The sequence below is a fragment of the Protobothrops mucrosquamatus genome, unplaced genomic scaffold (assembly GCF_001527695.2).
Source record: "Protobothrops mucrosquamatus isolate PMUCROS unplaced genomic scaffold, P.Mucros_1.0 scaffold12, whole genome shotgun sequence".
Classification (NCBI taxonomy): Eukaryota; Metazoa; Chordata; class Lepidosauria; order Squamata; family Viperidae; genus Protobothrops; species Protobothrops mucrosquamatus.
Window position 1 is genome coordinate 368,532 of NW_015386399.1, and position 20,074 is coordinate 388,605.

Consider the following 20,074-nt stretch of genomic DNA (forward strand, 5'->3'; position numbering starts at 1 on the left):
AAACGGCTGTCCAGTCTCTTCTTAAAAACTTCCAGTGTTGGAGCATTCACCACTTCTGGAGGCAGGTTGTTCCATTGGTTAATTGTTCTAACTGTCAGGAAGTTTCTCCTTAGTTCTAAGTTGCTTCTCTCCTTGATCAGTTTCCACCCATTGCTTCTCGTCCTGCCTTCAGGCGCCTTGGAGAATAGCTTGACTCCCTTTTCTTTGTGGCAGCCCCTGAGATATTGGAACACTGCTATCATGTCCCCCCTCATCCTTCTCTTCGTTAAACTAGACATACCCAATTCCAGCAACCGTTCCTTATATGTTTTAGCCTCCAGTCCCCTAATCATCTTTGTTGCTCTTATCTGTACTCTTTCTAGAGTCTCAGCATCTTTTTTACATCGTGGTGACCAAAACTGGATGCAGTATTCCAACTCCAATCTTGGAGTTGAATTTTATTCCTCACACTAATCATACACAATCCCAAAGGTGCTTTCTCTGAGCTGAAAAAGCTTCTTCAATGAGAAACGAAATGTCTTCGAAGACAAACAAAAGTCCAGTTGCCTTGTGAAAAAAGTACTTTTGGGATAACTATGACCTGGATGACTGAGAATCTCCATAGACATAATCATACACAAGCTGGATTTATATAATGGGTGGTTAGTTTATGGTTCAGTGCCTCATGTAAACAAAAACTATTGTGTGGTGAGATATAAATCTAATTAACTGCAATCAAACTCCCAACAATTTATAGGGGCATCATGGAATCATGGAAGGGGACGAGGTCATTTGTGCCACCAATCCAACTCCCCACTTCATATAAGAATCTGAATTAATTATACAGACATGTGGCTGTATACTCTCCACTTGAGCTCAATTCGTAGGTCTAGTTTTTGATTCCATGTACAATCCAATAAACGGGGGTTAAGTAGATCACGATTAAGCTATGATAATCACGTGTGTGAACGTACACAACCATAATCTTTGTGCAGTTAATCTTTCTAGGAAACTTTGTCCACTTGTGAAGTGTTTTGTTGGTAAAATTCATATACTATAGAAAAGGCTGAAAAGAAAGAGCAGATGGATAAAAATTTAAAAAATAGAAACTGTTAGAATTCATTGTAAATTCAGTAAGTGTATTGCAAAAAATAATGCACTATAATAAATCAACGTACTTTTAAAATTAGGAGCAAATATCAACATTTCAAACGTGTGGTTTCCGTTGCCTTTCTTTTGCTCCACCCCGCATATGGTAATTTTACCCTTTTTTCCACCAGCAGCCGGAAGTGCGGCCTGGATATGATTCAATTGCTGTTGTCCCTATGCGCTGCGCAGTCAGGAGGTGCTGACTGAAATCTATGCTCAGGTAAGGGGATGCTTGCTCTCTGTGTGTGGTACGCTGGCAGGATGTGCGAGATTCGATGGTAACTTATAGTTCACACTTGGATTTAGAGAACACATCTGGAGAAAGGGGAGAAAGAGATCGAGTGCCGGAAGGGCGGACGAGGTTTTGGTGACTGCCCGTCGCAAGCTTTGCCTGCACCGTGAAACCCATGGAGAAAAAAAAAATCTGATAGGCGATTAATAGATTTGTGTGAGTCGCTTGATGAAAAACAACTGTGTTTGTAAAGAACAATTCTGGGCGTGTATGTTGGCATGACGTACTGATACAGAAACGAGCTAGCCAAGTTCTAACCTAGCATCTGGCGCGAACTTAATTCGTGCGTGTAGTTTTTGGTTCAATGTACAATCCAATAAACTGGGACTAAATAGATCATGGTTAAGCTATGATAATCACGTGTGTGAATATACACAACCATAGTCTTTGTTTTCTTAAGTACCGTGGCGATTTTGCACGTTCTTTGTGCCTTATAAGGGTTGTTTTCTTGATAGCTTTCATGAAATAAGATATTAGTATTTCATTTCCTTGCTCCTTGAATCTTGTGCCTTCCTTCAATCAAGCTTCCCTCAATTTATCTATATTTCAGATTTTGAAATAAATATAGATTGTGAATAGTTTTTTTTTAAAGACCTCTTCCTCCTGGTAGATTTAAAAAAGCATTAAGTACTAAAATTTAATTTGTTTGAAAATATGTAATTTTATGAAGTTGAATTTGTTATTTTTATTATCTCAATGGGACATGTGAACTTAGATGAACATAACCTGCTGGCAGGTCTTTAAATTCTTTCAATTTAATGGTGTTTACTACTTAAAATAATTTTCTATGTGATTACAAAAAGGGAAAATTGGTGTCTTTCTGTTGATACAGTTATACTAGTTGCAAAGGTATTTTCTATTTAATGTTGTTAACATACAAAAAACATTAGACCAGTAATAAGTAATTTGCTAATATATAAAGGCTATTGTAAGATTAATAATGTATTTACATTTTGTGAGAGTCTCATAAAGAAAATAAAAGACCCAAAAATCACCTAAAGAGCTTTGTGTAATTCTGAACTTTACCTACAACCCTAATTTTTTTCTTGCTTATTTCTAGCTGAAGAAAACACAAGAATTTTGAGAGAATTGTTTCTTATAAACTATACATTGGGGTTTGGGCAGTTTGGAATATGTGATTTTTGATATTTTGGCATCTTTAATATCGTTTTCCTGGTTATACTAGAGGATCATAAAATATATATTTAAAGTGCCAATATGCCTTTTAAAATTTCTTCTCAAGCCTACATTTGTAACATAATAACCTGAACAAGTTTTCTTATTTTTTTAAGTCTTTTTCCTCAGATGTTTCTCCCTCTCCTAAATGGTTATCATTTGACCAGAAAACTGTGCTACTCTTAATTCTGAAAAATAAGAACTGCGTTAGGCTGAGTAAATATAACGGATTAAATAATCCTTGAGTTTACTCAAAATGATATTGAGCTGAGCATGGATGCAAATATTATCTTGGAATATTGGTTAGTTGAGGACAGCTCCAACTAAAGCAACAGAATTGTAAAATGGTAGGTGTTCCTAATTTATTATCTTATTAGTACTTATTTTATGTTAATTCATATTAACAGAGTAATCTGCAATGGAAAACTGTCAGATAAAGCACTGTTTAACTGTACTTCCTACATAAATAGTTCTGTTTTTTTCTAATGGGGCTTATTCTAAAGAGTGGATGTAGCTTCTGTTTCCTCTTACTGTTAACCAAGCTCCCTGGGGTTTTAGAGTCTGAAATACAAAACCTTTAGGGAAGTCACAGATTTCTCACTTGCAGATAGTTTACAGGTAGTCCTTGTTTAACAACTCTGACTGGGACCGGAATTTACATCCCTAACCAAAACAGTTGTTAGGTGAAACATCATGAAATTATACTACTTAGCAAGAACAATTCCAATACTCCTGATAGCAATTGTTAGGTGAGGACTTCATGTTACTCCTGTCATTCCATGCTGACCTCTACTTCAACTCTCCCCAACCACCACTTCCCCTCCCCACCTCTGCCCTTTTGGCTACCCTGCACTCTGCTGCATAGCCTGCCACCCCCAGTTGCCCTTTGCCATCTTCCTCCTGCTATTGATGAGGTGCACCTGGCTGAGGCAGCTGCTGGTTCTTGTGAGACATTGTGAAAGACCAGCAGCTGCCTTGGTTAGGCATACCTCTTCAGCAGCAGGGAGAAAAAGATGGCAAAGTCAGTTGAAGCAGCATGTTAGGTGATGGTGGCAGAATACAGGGTGGCCAAAAGGACAGAGGGGAGGGGTAAACAGGCAAGTGGAGAAGATTGCACACTGCAGTCATAAAGGCGGGTGGACTGCCATGGATACAAATTTAGATCATGTGACCACAAGAGCGTTGCAAATGCTTCATTTTCAGCAGCTAGTCATTACTGTCATTTATTGAGCACTACTGTAACTTCAAATGGATGCTGAATGAATGGTTGTTAAGTGAAGACTAACATTTGCCTATCTATTCAGAAAGCGGGGAAAAACGACAGTCCTTGATAGCAAGCTTTCAATTTAAAAGACACCATAGAGCAGGGGTGTCAAACTGCTGTCCCACAGACTGGATGCATCATAGCAAAACCGCGCTCACCCCATTTCCGGCAATGGAAAAAAAGTCACGACATGTCACGGGACGTTGCAAGTTTGACACCCCTGCCATAGAGAATGAAAAAAAAACGTAATAAATTTAGACATGATTTCTTAGGATTTCATACCGTAACTTATCAGCTGGGTATAATTTAAAGAGAAAAAAAAGGATAATGGTTTATCTGCAGGGCTGATGAAATGGCTTGTTTTTCACTGCTGATGCTTTTTCTGATATAGTTAGTATTTAATCACTATTTTTGTAGCAATCTTTTTAGATAATAATGGCCTTGTTTTCATAGTACAGGTGTAAAACTGAAGTAGAGACATTAAAACTTACACAAAGGCACCAACTAGTTCATAGCTGAATGGATATTTGTACCATGGATTTCCAATTCATGATTATATTGTTATCATATACAAGTATAGTTTTGAAAGTTACCAGATTTTTGTTCTTAAATTGCCTGTATTCTCAGCAATCATTTTACAGGGATTCAATAATAATGCTCTAAATTATATAACACATTCCAAATTAATACTGTAGTTTATAAAAAATAAACAATTTTGACACAAGTTTTTTGATAAAAAATTTCAGGAAACAAATGGAAAAATTAGACAAAATAGTCTCCCCCGAAGACCAAGCATGCTGTGAAGATGTTTTGCAAAACAACTTACCATGAAGATACTGTGACTTCACACTTACTACCTTCTACTGATATATTTAGCCTGCTCAGAAATGGTTTTTGCATTTTCTAGAAAAAATGTGTCCCAGAAATTGAGTTTATTGTTGTTAGTTTTTGGTTTTATCTGGGGCATAATGTTACTGCGCTACACCTTTCAGCATCCAAGGCAACAAAGCAGTGCTGAATTGCGTGAACAAATTCTTGACTTAAGTAAAAGATACGTTAGAGCCCTAGCAGAAGAAAACAAGAATGTAATAAATGGTGATAATGGAGTTGCAATGGCGGGATATGGTAAGCCTACATAATCTCTGTAAATTCATCCTCAGTTTAGTTTTTCAAAATATATAAAGCAATATTATTTTAAAAGCATAAGAAGTTTTATATTTATAAAGTAGAATTAATGTTTGCTACATTTTCAATGTTCTACTGAAGCTGAAAATACCGTATAATATTCATTTCTAAGAAATATTAGACTGCTCTTAATATTAAAGAGTTGACATACTGGCATTGGGTATGGTATGTCTAGAAACATTTTACTTTGAATAATATAGATTTTTGTCTAATACTAGAAATATAACATTTCCAGAACTTTTGAAACAATAAAGGATTTGGGAGAAATTCAAATGTGATTTTTTTTTTTACTGTTTACATATAAAGAATGACTTTCACTGTATTATTATGAAAGTTTACAGAAGTATATTAGGTAAGTAAATCGTTTATTTAGACAACTCTAAATTTATACAGTTTAGTGTTTTTGTTACAAATGAAAGCTTAAAATGTTGTGCTCTAAAGAGTATAGCATTTAATCTGTTTAAGAAAAGCAAAGAAAAAAATTAAAATGGAAAAATAGTACATAAACAGTATATTTAAAAAGTTTGCATATACTATATTTTTTCCATATATTAAACAGATACAGAAAAAGTTATAACCAGGAACACAATGAGAAAACAATTATTTTGTCACATGAGATTTTCCCTGCGTAGTATCACTTTCTGAATATACTTTTTTTCCCTTTAGCGGATCTGAAAAGAACAATTGCAGTTCTTCTAGATGATATCTTGCAACGCTTGGTCAAACTGGAAAACAAGGTTGATTATATGGTTGTAAATGGTTCAACAACAAATACTACAAATGGGAACTTAATGCCATCAGCTACAAGCAAACGAGTAAATGCAGCAAACAATATAAGATAATAGTCAAAATATTTTGCATTGCTGGAACTGCTTTAGATTTAATTCTTCTTCAGGAGAGAAGCAAACAGTTGGCTAATCCAGTTGCAGCAGGAAAAAAAATGAATGTATAGAGACCCAATTTCTTTATTTAAAAACCTTTGTGTTAAGAAAGTTGTTTCATAAAGCAACATTGTATTGTAACTTCTAAAAAGGTATATTGGTAATAAACTAATGTAGGAAGATAAGTAGGTAACACACACACACACAATATCAAAGATCAAACTACCTTCAAAATTCCTTCAAAAGAAAAAGAGGACTAACATAATAGGAAGAAAAAAAATGAAGAAATTGATGGAATGAATTGCAAACTATACATACAGCAACAGATCAACCAGCAGAAATTTTCTATATGAAACCCAAATCTTAAGAGCAATCAGAAATCAAATAGTATTTCTAGGGAGTGATCTCTTAGCAAAAGAAAACATTTTCTTCTGAGGTTGCCATTTGACAGGAACAAGGATTTTTGCTCTCTGCCTCATGGAGATGATGCTCTTACAAACTGAGCGGCTGCCTAGCCTTTTGGCAGCCTCCCGCTCACGAATGGTACAAACTTGGGATCCCACAACCCTAACACGAGCTCTAAATTGGGGGCACTTCTTTCGGCAACTTCATAGACGTCTTCGGGCTCAGCCAACTCTCCGGGAAGCTTTGAAGAAACAGCTGAAAAAAAGAGGTTTAATCAGGTTAAGTCACTTGAAGCGCTGCCCAGAGCTTCTGGGGTTGGCACTGCTGGAAAATCCGGCATTGCCTTCTACTACCCGCCATAGCCTTTTCTGCAGCTTCTTGATCCCAGCCACTGGTGGAGTGGAGCCCTTCATCAGTCTACTGGCAAGACACAGAGCTGCCTCTCAACTTCTTGGTCTCTTGGAACCTCCTGTAAAAGGAATAGCTGGTGTTGAACAATGGGAAGGGCTGCCAGTGAGAGTCCAGGCTCAGCTGCTGCTTTCACAGCTACAAGGTGACAGAGATGGTGATGGGAACCAAGGTCGATCTTCCTCAGCCTTGTTGGACTGTTTGCCTTGCGGTTCCATGCTGTACAGAGTTGTGGCTGCAGCATTGATGGAGCCTGGTTGGGAAGTGGAGGCCAAGGTGTTGCTCCTCCCTTGGTTGCTGTTTGGAGACCCATCTCGTCTCTTGTCCTTCTGCCGCTTTTTGTCTCCCCAGTGTTTGGCTTCACTTTGTGCCCGTTATTCTGAATTACTTGCTTCCTATTTGACTTTCCTCTCAGCCTGGGGAAACTGCCTCAGTTATGACCCTCTGCATGGGAAATGGCAAACTAGTGGTTTAAAAGAAGATGAAGTACCTTGGCAGGAGATGCAGGAACGTGTCCGTGCCCTTTACCAGGAGCCAGAGCCTCTGGGCAGTGCAATCCAGGCTTGGCTAAGACAGCTAAAGGCCCAGGATGGGAACTTTGAAGTCCGAGGTCTGAGCATTTGGACTGACCTTTTGCTGGATATGGAGATGCCTCATTTTGAAAGTAAATTTAACATGTTAACTAAAGAGGTTGAGTAAAAAAAGTGTAGGTATTATACAGATCAAGTGTAGAATTCTATGATAATTACAGAAAAGGTATAGATTTAATATCTAAATAAATATAAATGTGGGGAAATTAGCTTGATCTTATGAACTGGTTTACTAATCCATAGTGAAGAAAGAATACCTTTAAAGTGAGTGCTGTTAAGTATAGATAGGTTAAATATATTAAAATTAGTAGGCAGATTTTTGTTCCAATTGAAATGTGTTCCATCTTAAAGATGGTGGTCCAAAGAGTGAATTCTTTTTGCACTGTGAAATAGTTGAGGAAGAATGTTTTAAAAATAGTTACACTTGAGAAAATTTAAAGTAGCAATGTGCCAAAGTGTAATCTTGCTACAGAACTAGAGCAGTTGATTAAAAAAATAGTAATGTATATAACTATTCCAGAAACATTTAATACATGTATTTAGTAACTGAAAATATAACCTGTGATGGAGTCACATTAATTGGATATTGAATACTATTAGCTGCTTATTCATTGCTTTCCTATTTAATATATTTTACACCCTATGATACATAGGGCATACTGTATCTTAAGTTACTCGTGAAACAGAAACAAGAGGAATGGGTTGAACTTTGATGATAGGAAGCGAAGCATTTTGATGTTTACTGAAAATTTATGCTAAAGGGGTACAGTCTATTCTGCAGATAGTTCTTGTGCAGTAATAACAGTTTATAACCAGGATCTTTTCAAGTGAACTTGAAAGTAAATGGGAACAGAGATCAGCATTGCCTTATATTCATGTTAGCCTTATAGTGGAGAATTGTGGTACAGGTGCTCTACTACAGTCTAAATTCTGCATCATAAATTATAAAATGAAGTGCCAGTTTGGGTTTTGCAGCTATATAGAATGATTTGTAAAAGGATTGTTTTGCTATTTTTGTTTAGATATGCTATGTGGTTTAAAAATATTTAGAAAAAGAACAAGATTGGAGTTCTAGATGTAGAATTTCAAATGATTTTCTCTTCACACGACTGTAGCATCTGGAAAGGTTAAATAAAATATATGTCCATGCTATGAGTCCCTATTGATCTTTTTTCAATTACTTTTTCAAATGTTTCAATTAGGTTTTTTATTGTAATCCTATAAAGCAACCTATTTCCAATTGTTAGTATTACTTTAATATCTATCTGGTAAATAAAACAGGAAAGCAAGTTTGGTTTAGTGATTTAGACACACACACACAAACAACACACACTTATATATAATAAATAAAATTCAAGGCAGGGAATATACCAAATTCTCCTGCTTCCTACTATATATACTTTCCTCATAATTATGTGAGGTGGATTAGGCTGGGCTGAGAGAAAGGGACTGGTCCAAGCTTTCATGGCTAAGGCAAAACTTAGAACTCAGTCTTCTGGTTTGTAGGTCAGTGTTTTGTATTGTTTTTTAGCCTTGGTAACTTAAAGACGTGGACTTCAACTATAGAATTCTTCAGAGTGTAAGCTTTCTGGGGAATTCTGGGAGTTGAAGTCCACACATCTTCAAGCTGCCCACGGTGTGAAATGCTGCCTTACCTACTGCATCACCTACTGCATCAAACTGGCTCGGTTTATATAATATATAGGTAGTGAATCGCCATTCCGGCGTTGAGTTCACATGATGCACTGAAGCATTAACTACCCAGGCTAGACAGGCAAAGTTTGTGGCTCTCGCAACTGCAAAATCAATTTCAGGAGGGAGGGCGGCCTAGCTAGTATTTCTTTACTAGCTGCCCTTATCGCAAAATGATTAAAACTGAAATTTTGTCGCTGAAAGGATTCACGTAGCGACTGAAGAGCGGCAGTTTCAACGAAATTATTCAAAACCAAGGCGGACGCTGAAAACGTTCTGAAACCGCTGCCAAAGCAACGGCAAATCCTCCCGAGTGACATCGCGGCGCAGCAGCTCCTGACAGGAACCGCCTCCCTCTCCGGCTAGGCCATAGCTCCGTGCCGCGTGTCTCCAGGTCTTCCTGGAGGCTTTTCCCAAAGTAATGGAGCAGCTGACATTTCAGCCCGGGGCTGCCGCCGCCATAGACGACTACTTGGAATATAAGAGGTAAGGAAGCCAATTGGAAGGTCGCTTCTTATCCACCGAGGAGGGACTGGGAAAGCCGTTGCTAAGGCGCCCAGTACGGAAGAGGCTTCTGCAGTCCTCGAGGAGGATAAGCGCATGTCTCAAAAGACCCACGTTTATTTAGATCACGTTTGAAGACCCACGCTGTAGTCTGGTGGCGGTTCGGATTTCTGTATGCCAGTTCTCATAGCCTGGCTATTCTGTAAACTCTACGGCAAACTTCATTTACTGACCTGAACCAGGAACACATTTTAGGGATTGGATAAAATGGAATTGACGGATTTATTGTATGCGGTTCCACCCAACCTAATTGATTCAGCAAACCACAGGACAGCTCCCTTGGACTTAGCGGTCTTGGGCCATATAAAGAAATAAATGTCTCCTGGGCATGTATGGAAAACATTTCTTCACTTTCTAAATATACTGCTCTTTAGCAGCCAAGATTTAGAGAAAGGTCTAGACTTAAGCCCCATTTTCCAATAGGGAATTTCCATTCTACTCTAGCGTTTTGGCTTCAGCATTTTGACTGTGTTACTGCAAAACAATCTAAACTGTGGTTCACTGAATAAACTATTTTTTGTCTATAACAGTGCATTATATACACACTATTATGAATTGGGTTTGCACAAGCGCTGGAGCCACTTAGCTAATTACATCACAAGCTAATATATGAAATCATATGGTGCTTAACTGGAACACTTCTGATTCATTTTCTGCTCCAATCAGGCCCCAAAGAACTGTTACCTATCCTAAGTCAAGCTGCTTGATCTAAACTGAGTAGTCTTAAGAAGTAAGAGTCAGGAGCCTAGAATAGTACCCAGAAAACACTCCCTCTCAGGCTTCAAGGTATACTAGAGTGAGTGGGTAAATTGGGAACAGAAAAGGAGTGAATGATTCTAGTGCCAATTTAACTACTCATCACAATCAGTTTATTGCAGGATGAAGGCCTCTTCAGCTGCTTTCCATATGCTTTAACACACTGTTTTTTTTTCTTAGTTAACTTCTTTGAATTGAGTTATATCATTTATCCAGTGTTGCAATTGGTATCCAACTGAGGTTGTTATCCAGCATTGATTTGCTTGTGGTGCGATGCAGCCTGCTCTTCACTATGATGCTATCCAAAGTAGTTTGGTAATTTCCTTGTGGCTGTTACAAACATATATATAGATATATTTTTTCGCCAACACACACCATTCATCTTTATTAGCAAACACTACTCTCCCAAGAACAATCTGATAAGGAGAGTGATATTCCAATCAAAATAACTGCTTCTTATTTAGCTGGGATAATTATACATTTTGGCTGTTTGCAGAGTTCAGTCTGACTCTAGATTAATACTTTACCACATATTTGGTGCCTCATCCTGATGATTAAAAAGAAAATTATTGTGGTCATTTTTATAGAACATCTAAAAAGATGGTTTCATTTTGATAAGGAAAATATTTCAATTAGTTAATCTACATAATGCCCAGCAGCAATCATAATGATAAATTGCTGAAAAGGCTAAGAAATTTTGGAGGGGGTGCATCTACAGTATTCCCAATGTTCTGGTCCATGCTGGAGCTCTTCTCACATTATGCATGAACATTTAAACATGAATTCAAAGTGGGTTCTGGTATAAATTATGTATTTAGAATGTTATCATCTGATTCCTTTTTAGTATGTGCTTTGATTCATTGACTAGATATACACTCCATGCTAAAGCCATAGAAGCTATATATTAAGATTGGGGATATGAAATATGAAAGGTGATATTGGTTGATGTTATTAATACTTGTGCTTATTTTAAAGATATTTTAATTTTATTTTATACATTAGGTGCATCATGCTTTTATTTTTGTCTCTTTGACTGAATTTTATTGATTTGTTTTTTCTATTTTGCAATTATACACATTGACATTGAATTTTGGAAAGCAACTCAAGTAGAATGATTGTTAAATGATTGCACTATCCCAGTGCTACTACTCTAGATTTCTTGTCTGAGTTTGCAGAACATGCCAAGCTAAAATATATAATTGTGGCCTGTGTGTTATGAAAATCCAGCCAATGTAGTTAATTTATGATTCATTGAACGCATGTTTATCTGAATTAATGATATAAACAATTGGTTAGAATTTTATGTGAATACAACTATGGCTTATAGCTGAATCACTCACTGTTGCTGCATACCATGTTCTTCCCTACTTCCCAGACAACCATTCCAGTAATTACTATTTCTTAGCTTTTATTGTACGGGTAGGAAGTAAGAAAATAATATGCCTGACTTCAGGGGAAGAAATATCTGACTGAATACATGGAGCTGATGATCATGGCACAGTGAAAAGCTGTGTAGACTGACTCTTCCTCTCCAGACAAGGAAAGGACTTGCGAACACCCACATGTGCTCCTGACAGCTGCTCTTCATGAGGAAACCACAAGATAACATTCTCTGGCAGCTTTAGAGCTCTGAGAGACCTGAATGGGACCTTTAGGCTCCCACCCTTGGCCACGCCTCCTTCACCTCTCGCCCCTTGCTTTTGCTCATTTACCGCTAGTGTTCCTCCTCGGCTGGCCCTCCCCCGCCCATTCTTCCTGGCCAATGGGCCTCTTGCTCTCCACCCCATGTCCTTCAGCCTGGCTCTTTTGCTGAGGCACCCTTTGTCCTGGGCCTTTGGCTGCATGGAACAGATAGTAGTCAGCCAATTGTGTGGGTGGCAGGCAGAAGCCATGGTGCTGACAGGGGGACAGCGTGTGATGGTAGATCGCAGGGGCTATATTGTGGGTGCGCAGGCAGGACCAGCACAGCTTCAGCGATTGCGGGGGGAGCGTAGGTGAATTGCAGTGCAGGCACAGTTTCAGCGATTGTGGGAGAGTTCAGGTGAATGGCAGGGCCAGCACAGCTTCAGCGGTTGTGGGGGGAAAAGGTGGGTTGCGCAGACAAATGACGCTGGCACGGCTTCTGCTATTGCAGGGGGAGGGGGCATGGTGTGGGGCAATAGGCCAACTCCCTATTGTGTGTCAGGCCAGAATGCCAGTCTCCTGCGCTCCCCCTGTAATTGGAGAAGCTGCGCTGGCCCTGCCATTTGCCTGCCCACCCACCCTTCCTCCCCCGGATTTGGAGAAGTGCCAGTGCTATTTGCCTGCTGCCCCACAACACAGCCCCTGTGATTGCGCATCACCTGCTGCCCCCCTGCAGCACTGTGACCTCTGCCTGCCACCCACTTGATTGGCTGGCAGCTATCTGTCCTGTGTTGCCAAAGGCCTGGGACAAAGGATTCCTTGGCAAGGAGCCCATTGGCCAGAGAGAATGGGCAGGGGAATGGGCAGTATTCACTCTACTTCCTTTCAGACTTAGAATTTCCAGATATTCATATTTTCTCTCATTCACTCATGATATGACGTTGTCCCTGTGTTCTATGTGCATATTATTAAAAGGATCGTTGGTTATAATTTTAATTAAATATGTAATGTAAAGTATTACAGAAATCAACACTTTTGCAGAATTGTAGGAGAAGATGACGGTGGGAAACTGTTTACTCCGGAAGAATATGAACAATATAAGAAACAAGTATTACCAATTCGGTTGCAAAATAGATTGTATGTGAGCTGGAGATCTCCAACTGGCATTGACTGTAAACTCGTGGGTCCAGAAACACCCTGCTTTTGTTCCCACAGGTGAGGCATTCTATATCTATGCCAATGGATGATGCACTGAAATTTATCTTAGGTTAAAAATGCTGTTGATTAGAGAACCTGTGTCTTAATAGTCATATATATTGCATATATTTAATATACTAAAGGAAGACTAATACTCCCACAAATTATTTTTATCTTTAAAACAGAAGAGTGGTTTTGCATTTGTTGAAAATGCAAAAAATGGAGGCAGATTTCTTTTTCTGCCTCATCGTATTAGGGGAAGTAAAAAAAAAATTATTATTGTGCTTTGCCTTATCTTTCTCTGAATGGTAATGGCCCAATAACTGTACTCTGCTGGTCTGTACTATCAGACTCAGTAACAACTCTTTTGTGCACAGAATATTGTACATATTTCTCTGCTATTGGTTGGATTCACAAATATAAACCGAGAGAAAGTAAAAGTTTAACAGCTCATATTCCTTTTATTAAGTTAGAAACATTTTGTCCTGGAAATGTGCCAATCTGTTCATTCTTCACTTCTGATATATAATTAAATATATTAAACACAGTATGTGTGTACACATACATATACTCACACACGTCTGAGTTTTTCAACAGGGCAAAATTTATGACCTTGGTCTTTTTTTCTATGTTATTTACTTATAAGTCAAATAAATGTAGGGTTGTAGTATTGAGAAATTTTGACTATCCATTTTGGATTATGTTCAGTTCAGGACAAAGTTCATTCCAAATAATTCTGCTGGGAAGGATTCATTCAGAGGTTCTTACTTTGGAAGCCTCAATATTTCTTGGAATTACAAATAGAAAATTGAGCAATTCTAGGAATCAATTAAAACAGGGGTCCCCAATAATGGGCCATGGCCTGTTTGGAACCAGGCTGCGAAAGCAGCAGGCGAGAGCATGCACGCACAGCTCCACTTGCACAAACAGTAGGCGCCTGTGCCCGCTCATGTGGAATCATCCCCTCTTCCCCCCACCAGTCAGCAAAGGTTAGGGACTGGAAAGGTTGGGGACTGCTGAGTTAAAGATTGGTGCATATTTTCTCCAAATCTGGGATAAAAGTTGAGATTCTGAAGATTCTGCCAAATTGTACTGGCCTCGCACCTTTTATAAAATAATTGAATTTCTTTGAATAAAAGGATTCCTAAATATTCTAATAATAGTAACTAAACAGTATATTTGCATTTTTAATTTTTTTCCTAGATATAAACAACACAAAACAGATTTTGAAGTGATTCCAAAAGAACGTCCTATTTCTGTACCTTGCAGAGTGAGCCGGTGCCCATGCAAATCTTATCATTTTGTTCCTCTTATTGGCACTCAGCCCATCCGTTGTAGATGTAAGCACTTTGCAGATCAGCATAGTCCAGCAACTGGGTTTCTATGCAATATGTGTAAGTGTACATGGATTAAATGAGTAATTCATATTTAAGAGTTAACTACTATCCACAGATACCTTTCTTTAAATACTATCTCAGTATCATAACAATGTATATCTATTGCTTTGGAAATAACTAATACATTTCAAATTCTGCATCAGGAAACTAATTCAAGATTCACCATAAATATTTCTTCAGCCAGCTTTGGCTTGCCTGATTAGATCTAGTCATGAAAAATTGCTGCAAATTCCATACTTTTGGGAGGTTCAGGGAGTTGAGGTAAGGAGGTGCTGCTTTTCTGTTGCAGCCCCAATATTGTGGAATAGTCTCCCTGGGAAGATTTGGCCGGTTTTTCTTTGTTGGTTTCCATAAACTTCGGAAGACTGAGTTTTCTGGAAGGTCTCTGATTTGAGTTGTCACCATCTTTTATTCTCTATTTTTTGTCTTATTTTTCATTAAAATTGGATTTGTTTTATATTGTATTTTTATGTGAGCTGCCAAGTGTAAATTTTGATTGAAGTGGCAAGCAAATAGGCTAAATAAATAAATAAATACTTTAAATCTGGTTACCTTGCATAATGATACACAATATTCAAATATGTGCTGCTTTCAGATATGAGATTCTCAGTGTAGTCTTTTTCAGGAATACACAATAAGACTGTTTCTATTATCAGACAACTCCTTGCAAAATTAGAGCCCACCTTCAAGTTATTATCTAAGCAAAGAATAGTAATGTTTATGATTCCAGATGTAGAAATAATTATCTTGTAATTATTACCTTTTTCCTCATGTACATATGAATATTAAAAGGTTTCAGTTGTAGCAATTGTTTGTATCACCAAGGCTACAGCAAGCAAAATTGACATTGAGTGGAAATCCTTCAAACAAATTCTGTCTTTTTCAAAATATGTTTTGCATTAGGTTCCAAATGTGCAGGGTTTCACAGTTGCTTTACTTGTGGATGTGGCCAGCCAGCATATTCTCATGAAACAATAGTGGAAACAAAAGAGGAACGTTTAGCCCAAGGAAAGCCAGTTGGAAAAGATGTCCCTTATGCTGCAATGGGGGGACTAACAGGTTTTAGTTCCTTAGCAGAAGGCTACATGAGACTTGATGATAGTGGAATAGGTAAGGATGAAATTAATGATTTTTTTAAAAAATTATGCCCAATTGCCTCTGTATTTCTCAGCCAACTTATCCTAGGAAGTTTCGGGGAAGACTAGCATTGGCGTGCTATATGTTTTACTTAGAAATCCTGGAAGAAACTGGGGTGGAGTGGAGGTGTGGAATATGCATTGAACAAATAACATGACCTAAAAAGAAATAAATACTAGTTTAATAATACAATTGTAATAACTTAATTGGATGTCTAACAAAATCAGTACTGTTTCAAGTAATTATGTCTGATTATGAAATCTATTTTAGTACTATAGAGTTTAGTACAAATATGCTTGCACTTTTTTTAATAAATGAGGATTGCTGTATTTTGATTTATGCAGTTACCTTGAAGATCACCTGAAATTCTAATAGATTTAAAATTCTTCTTTCTGATTAATTTGAAGTTATAATTCTGTGTTCCATCATGGGCTCAATTTAGCTTGTTGCCTCCTTCAGCTTTATAAATCTGTGAACACTGATTTTAAATCACCATGCTGGCTTTTAATACTTGTCTAGGCTTAATTTCCACATAGAAATTATTGACTTTCAACCCCTTTATAATCTGTGTTTAATGCAAATAATCTTTCACAATAGAACATGATCGTTGATTAGGCTGGTTTATTTATCTTCTGTATATTAAGGAGTGTCAGTTGGTAACCATGTTTTAATGGATTTTGGCTGAAGGCAAAGGACAAGGACAAGGTCATTTCTGAAATCAATTCAGGTATCTAGGTGAGAGAACAGAAGACACAAAATAGAAAATAAGCAACAATAGGTTTTCCTTTTCCTCATGTTGGTTGTTTTCCCCATGCAAGCACTTTCTTGTTTAAGTTTCATGTTTAAGTTCTGGATGAGGGAAGGGTAGGACAAGGAGGATGATACTATCATATCATTAATTGGGTAATCCAGTTAGTGAAATTTACTGTGTTGAAACAGCAGTTTAGGACAGCAGAGAGGAAAGATTAAGCATTCTGGTAGGATATGCCAGCCTGGGAAATCAGCAGCAATTCCTTTTCACCATCATGGCTTTTGTTCTGACTTCTTATCTAACTTTGTACCCTCATCTGAATAACCTCTTTTTTCATTCTGCAATATATATAAGGAAGCTATCCTAGCTATCCTGAGTTTTCTTCTTTTTCTATCTTTGGATTTGTTGGACTCTCCTGCTGGAATGGCTCTCTAAACTGAGCTTTATCTGTAACTTATCAGTACATTTCAGGTAAGTCCTGACACAGAAAAAACTATTATCCTTTTCATACTTCATCCCTTTTACAGAGATGTAAGAAAGCTATCTTAGGATACATTTTAATTGTTGCTTCTGTCAATATATTTATGATTGTTCTTTACTTTAATAGCAGCTTAATCACCAGTCTTATTAAAATCTATTTCATAGATATTCCCAAATGAATAGCAGTGCTCATTTTGCAACAAAAATGGAATCTTGTGGTACTTTAAAGATTAAGAAATGTATTCGTGAAGTGTTCTATATTTTTTTAAAAAATGTATTACATCATATCTACCTACCTACCTATCTGCTATTAACCTTCCTAACAGTGGCTGTTTTCAAGCTTTTCTTGTTGACAATTTAACCAATGACAGAACATTTAGATAGATACATGCAATATGAATTATTTTTAATTCTGATGTGACCTGTAGAAAATAAATCAACCCTTTTGATGAGTGTTGATTCATCTTGATTATGCTATTTTATCCATCCTATTATCTTATTCATTTGTTCATTTTATACTACACCATCATAATTCTAACAGAAATGCTGTTCAATATCATTGGTGATTTTAATCGAACAAATATTTAACCTAGACCTCACTCATTGGCTGTAGTGCTTTAATTTTAATTTGTTAATGCTTGTTTACTTTTAAGGAGCACCTTCTGTTCAATTCTTAGAAGCTCCTGTAACCAACATGGATAATCCATTTTTAAAAGCATACCAAGGTCCATCCAGTTCCATGCAGGCCTACTCCCAATTAACAGATGGTAATGATTTTAAAATATTTTTATAGTTGATTAAACAGATTTTAGATGAATTTTAAAATCTAATAAAACTATTGTCTTTAAGGAAATACAAGTACAACAATGCAAGCTTCCAGTTTAAGGAGATCTGAAGAAGATGATATGGCTTATTTTGAAAGACAGTATCAGGCACGGGTAAATCCATAGCATACATTATTTAAAGCATTTTAAAATAATTTATTCAAATGGCACCTAGCACACATAATAACATGTTGATAATTTTAAATAGTATGTTGGGGAACTATAGTGATATCTGAAAATCAAATGTACTTAGCTGGAAATATCAGGACTATTGTGACATGCAAAAATGAAGAGTGTTTGTGCAATTTATATTGAAGTCCAGTGGCTTTTCCCCATCTATTTCTGTTGCTATAGTTATCTTTTATCATATCTTAAATCTGTACGTTTTCTGTTTCTGCTTATTTGTAATTAGAGAAATTCAAAACAGTACCACTTAAGTAATACCACCTATTTTGAAAAGGTGCTTTGGAATTTAGTGTATTATAATATCTGCTTATGTCTTATTAAATCAATGATATATGTTTCCAGGATTATGCAGCTATTTCACAGAGACTTACCCTGTAGTCCCACAGTCCTGGAAACAGACAAAGGTGTTTTATTGAATTGCTGATCTACTGATTCATTCTTCCATGCATTCCAAAGCACTTCTTTATCAAATCCAAAGCATAGCACAATAAGCAACTATAAGCAATAGAAAAATGTGACATATAGTTTGGAGGAAGGCCATAGTTACTTTTTAAATATTTCTATTTTGCAGAAACAAAGAAGATAAAATACAGTTTTGGAAATACATATTTTTACTTTTATGTTTAATCAACTGATCAAACTCTTTAGCTACTTAAAATGTTTCCAGCATGGATTTAGTAATGGGAAATGTGCAGGTTCAAAAGCAATAAAGGTTTTAGAAGCCTATTTATTCAATAATGTGATTGCACAAAGAATATTTATATTGGCTAAATATTGTATAAATCTTACTACAACAGGATTAAGTTTTATGCATGATAATCATATCAACTAATTCATGTGTCTTTCTCTATCTCCATCTTAGATCACAGTTTATGAGATTTCCAATAATGGCATAACTCATACATTTCAATTTGTGGGTTTGTGTCAATTCATATGGATGCTTGGATGTAGATGTAACCTAGCATCCTGCAAAGGAAATTTCTAGGATAAGAAAATATGGCAATAATGGGATTAGCTGCAATTTGTTTTCTGTAGTTTGCACAAAACAAGCACAGCTTATGTTTCAAGTAATTTTATACAGATTTTTTTTTCATTACAGTTGAAACAAGAGAAGGCAAGAGATCAGAAAGGCAAACATCCTATGCCAACAAAGACTCAACATCATCAATAATACATTTGTGTTTCACTGTAATTTATCAGCATCTCTGTCTCTATTTGTCTATCTATCTTCAGTGAATAGATACAATATGTTTATTTTTCTATGCCAATTTTGTTATATATATATAAAATGATAGTATACTTCTTTTCAGGCATTGAAGCAAAATCATGCTATCCATCTAATTCTGCAAACTTGAAAATCAGCAATGGAAAAACTTCAGGTTTCATGGCAGAAACTATTATATGAACATTGGGAACTACTTCTTTAGAACATTTTATCGTTAATAAAGATTTTAATTTTATGAAAAGAGTGGTTTTGTTTTCTGTATTTCAAGATTTGAAAATATTGATAATAAATAAAAAATAATCATTACAAATAGTAATTGAGCCCAAAATTTCTGTTGCTAAGTGAGACAGTTGTTAAGTGAATTTTGCCCCATTTTACGACCTTTCTTGCCATAGTTGTTAAATGAAGCACTGCAGTTGTTAAGTTAATAACACAGTTGTTAAGTGAATCTGGTTGCCTCATTTATTTTGCTTGTCAAAAGGTTACAAAAGTAATCACATGATTCTGGGACACTGCCACTGTCATAAATATGAGTCAGTTGCTAAGTGTCTGTATTTTGAACACATGACCATGGAGATGCTGCAATGATCGTAAGTGTGAAAAATGGTCATGTCACTTTTTTCAATGCCATTGTAACTTCTGTCACTAAAGGAACTTTTGTAAACCGAGAACTGCCTGAACAATTGATTTATCTAAAAATAATGCAGTAAAAGTGTGGTTGACATATTAGTAGATGGTTTTGATTGGACAACATACATGTTTTTTTAAATAGGATATCCCTTATTATATCAGCCTTATAGATGATAGCTAAAATGGATCTTAATCTCTAATAACAGTACTTTACTTGTCTTATGGACTTAGAATTTCAAGAGTCAGAATATTTCTCAGCATTTGTTAATGAGGACTCTATTGC

At 36.7% G+C, this 20,074-nt stretch overlaps 3 protein-coding genes across 3 annotated transcripts; all 3 read left to right on the forward strand.

The window, feature by feature from the left end:
- Positions 1-1,281: 1,281 nt before the first annotated feature.
- On the forward strand, positions 1,282-6,128 carry CCDC126 (coiled-coil domain containing 126). Its single transcript, XM_015810575.1, has 4 exons — positions 1,282-1,348; positions 2,713-2,943; positions 4,607-4,985; positions 5,712-6,128. The coding sequence occupies exons 3-4, from the start codon at positions 4,748-4,750 to the stop codon at positions 5,885-5,887; spliced, it is 414 nt and encodes a 137-aa protein (XP_015666061.1). The 5' UTR covers positions 1,282-1,348; positions 2,713-2,943; positions 4,607-4,747; the 3' UTR covers positions 5,888-6,128.
- A 220-nt stretch (positions 6,129-6,348) lies between these two features.
- Positions 6,349-8,014, forward strand: FANCF (FA complementation group F). The gene has a single exon (XM_015810574.1). It carries the CDS (start codon positions 6,404-6,406, stop codon positions 7,436-7,438), a length of 1,035 nt encoding a protein of 344 aa, XP_015666060.1. The 5' UTR covers positions 6,349-6,403; the 3' UTR covers positions 7,439-8,014.
- Positions 8,015-9,412: 1,398 nt separating this feature from the next.
- FAM221A (family with sequence similarity 221 member A) lies at positions 9,413-19,386 on the forward strand. The gene is made up of 7 exons (XM_015810576.1): positions 9,413-9,507; positions 13,006-13,179; positions 14,365-14,555; positions 15,462-15,668; positions 17,580-17,693; positions 17,776-17,864; positions 19,036-19,386. Exons 1-7 carry the CDS (start codon positions 9,443-9,445, stop codon positions 19,105-19,107), a joined length of 912 nt encoding a protein of 303 aa, XP_015666062.1. The 5' UTR covers positions 9,413-9,442; the 3' UTR covers positions 19,108-19,386.
- The last annotated feature ends 688 nt before the right edge of the window (positions 19,387-20,074 follow it).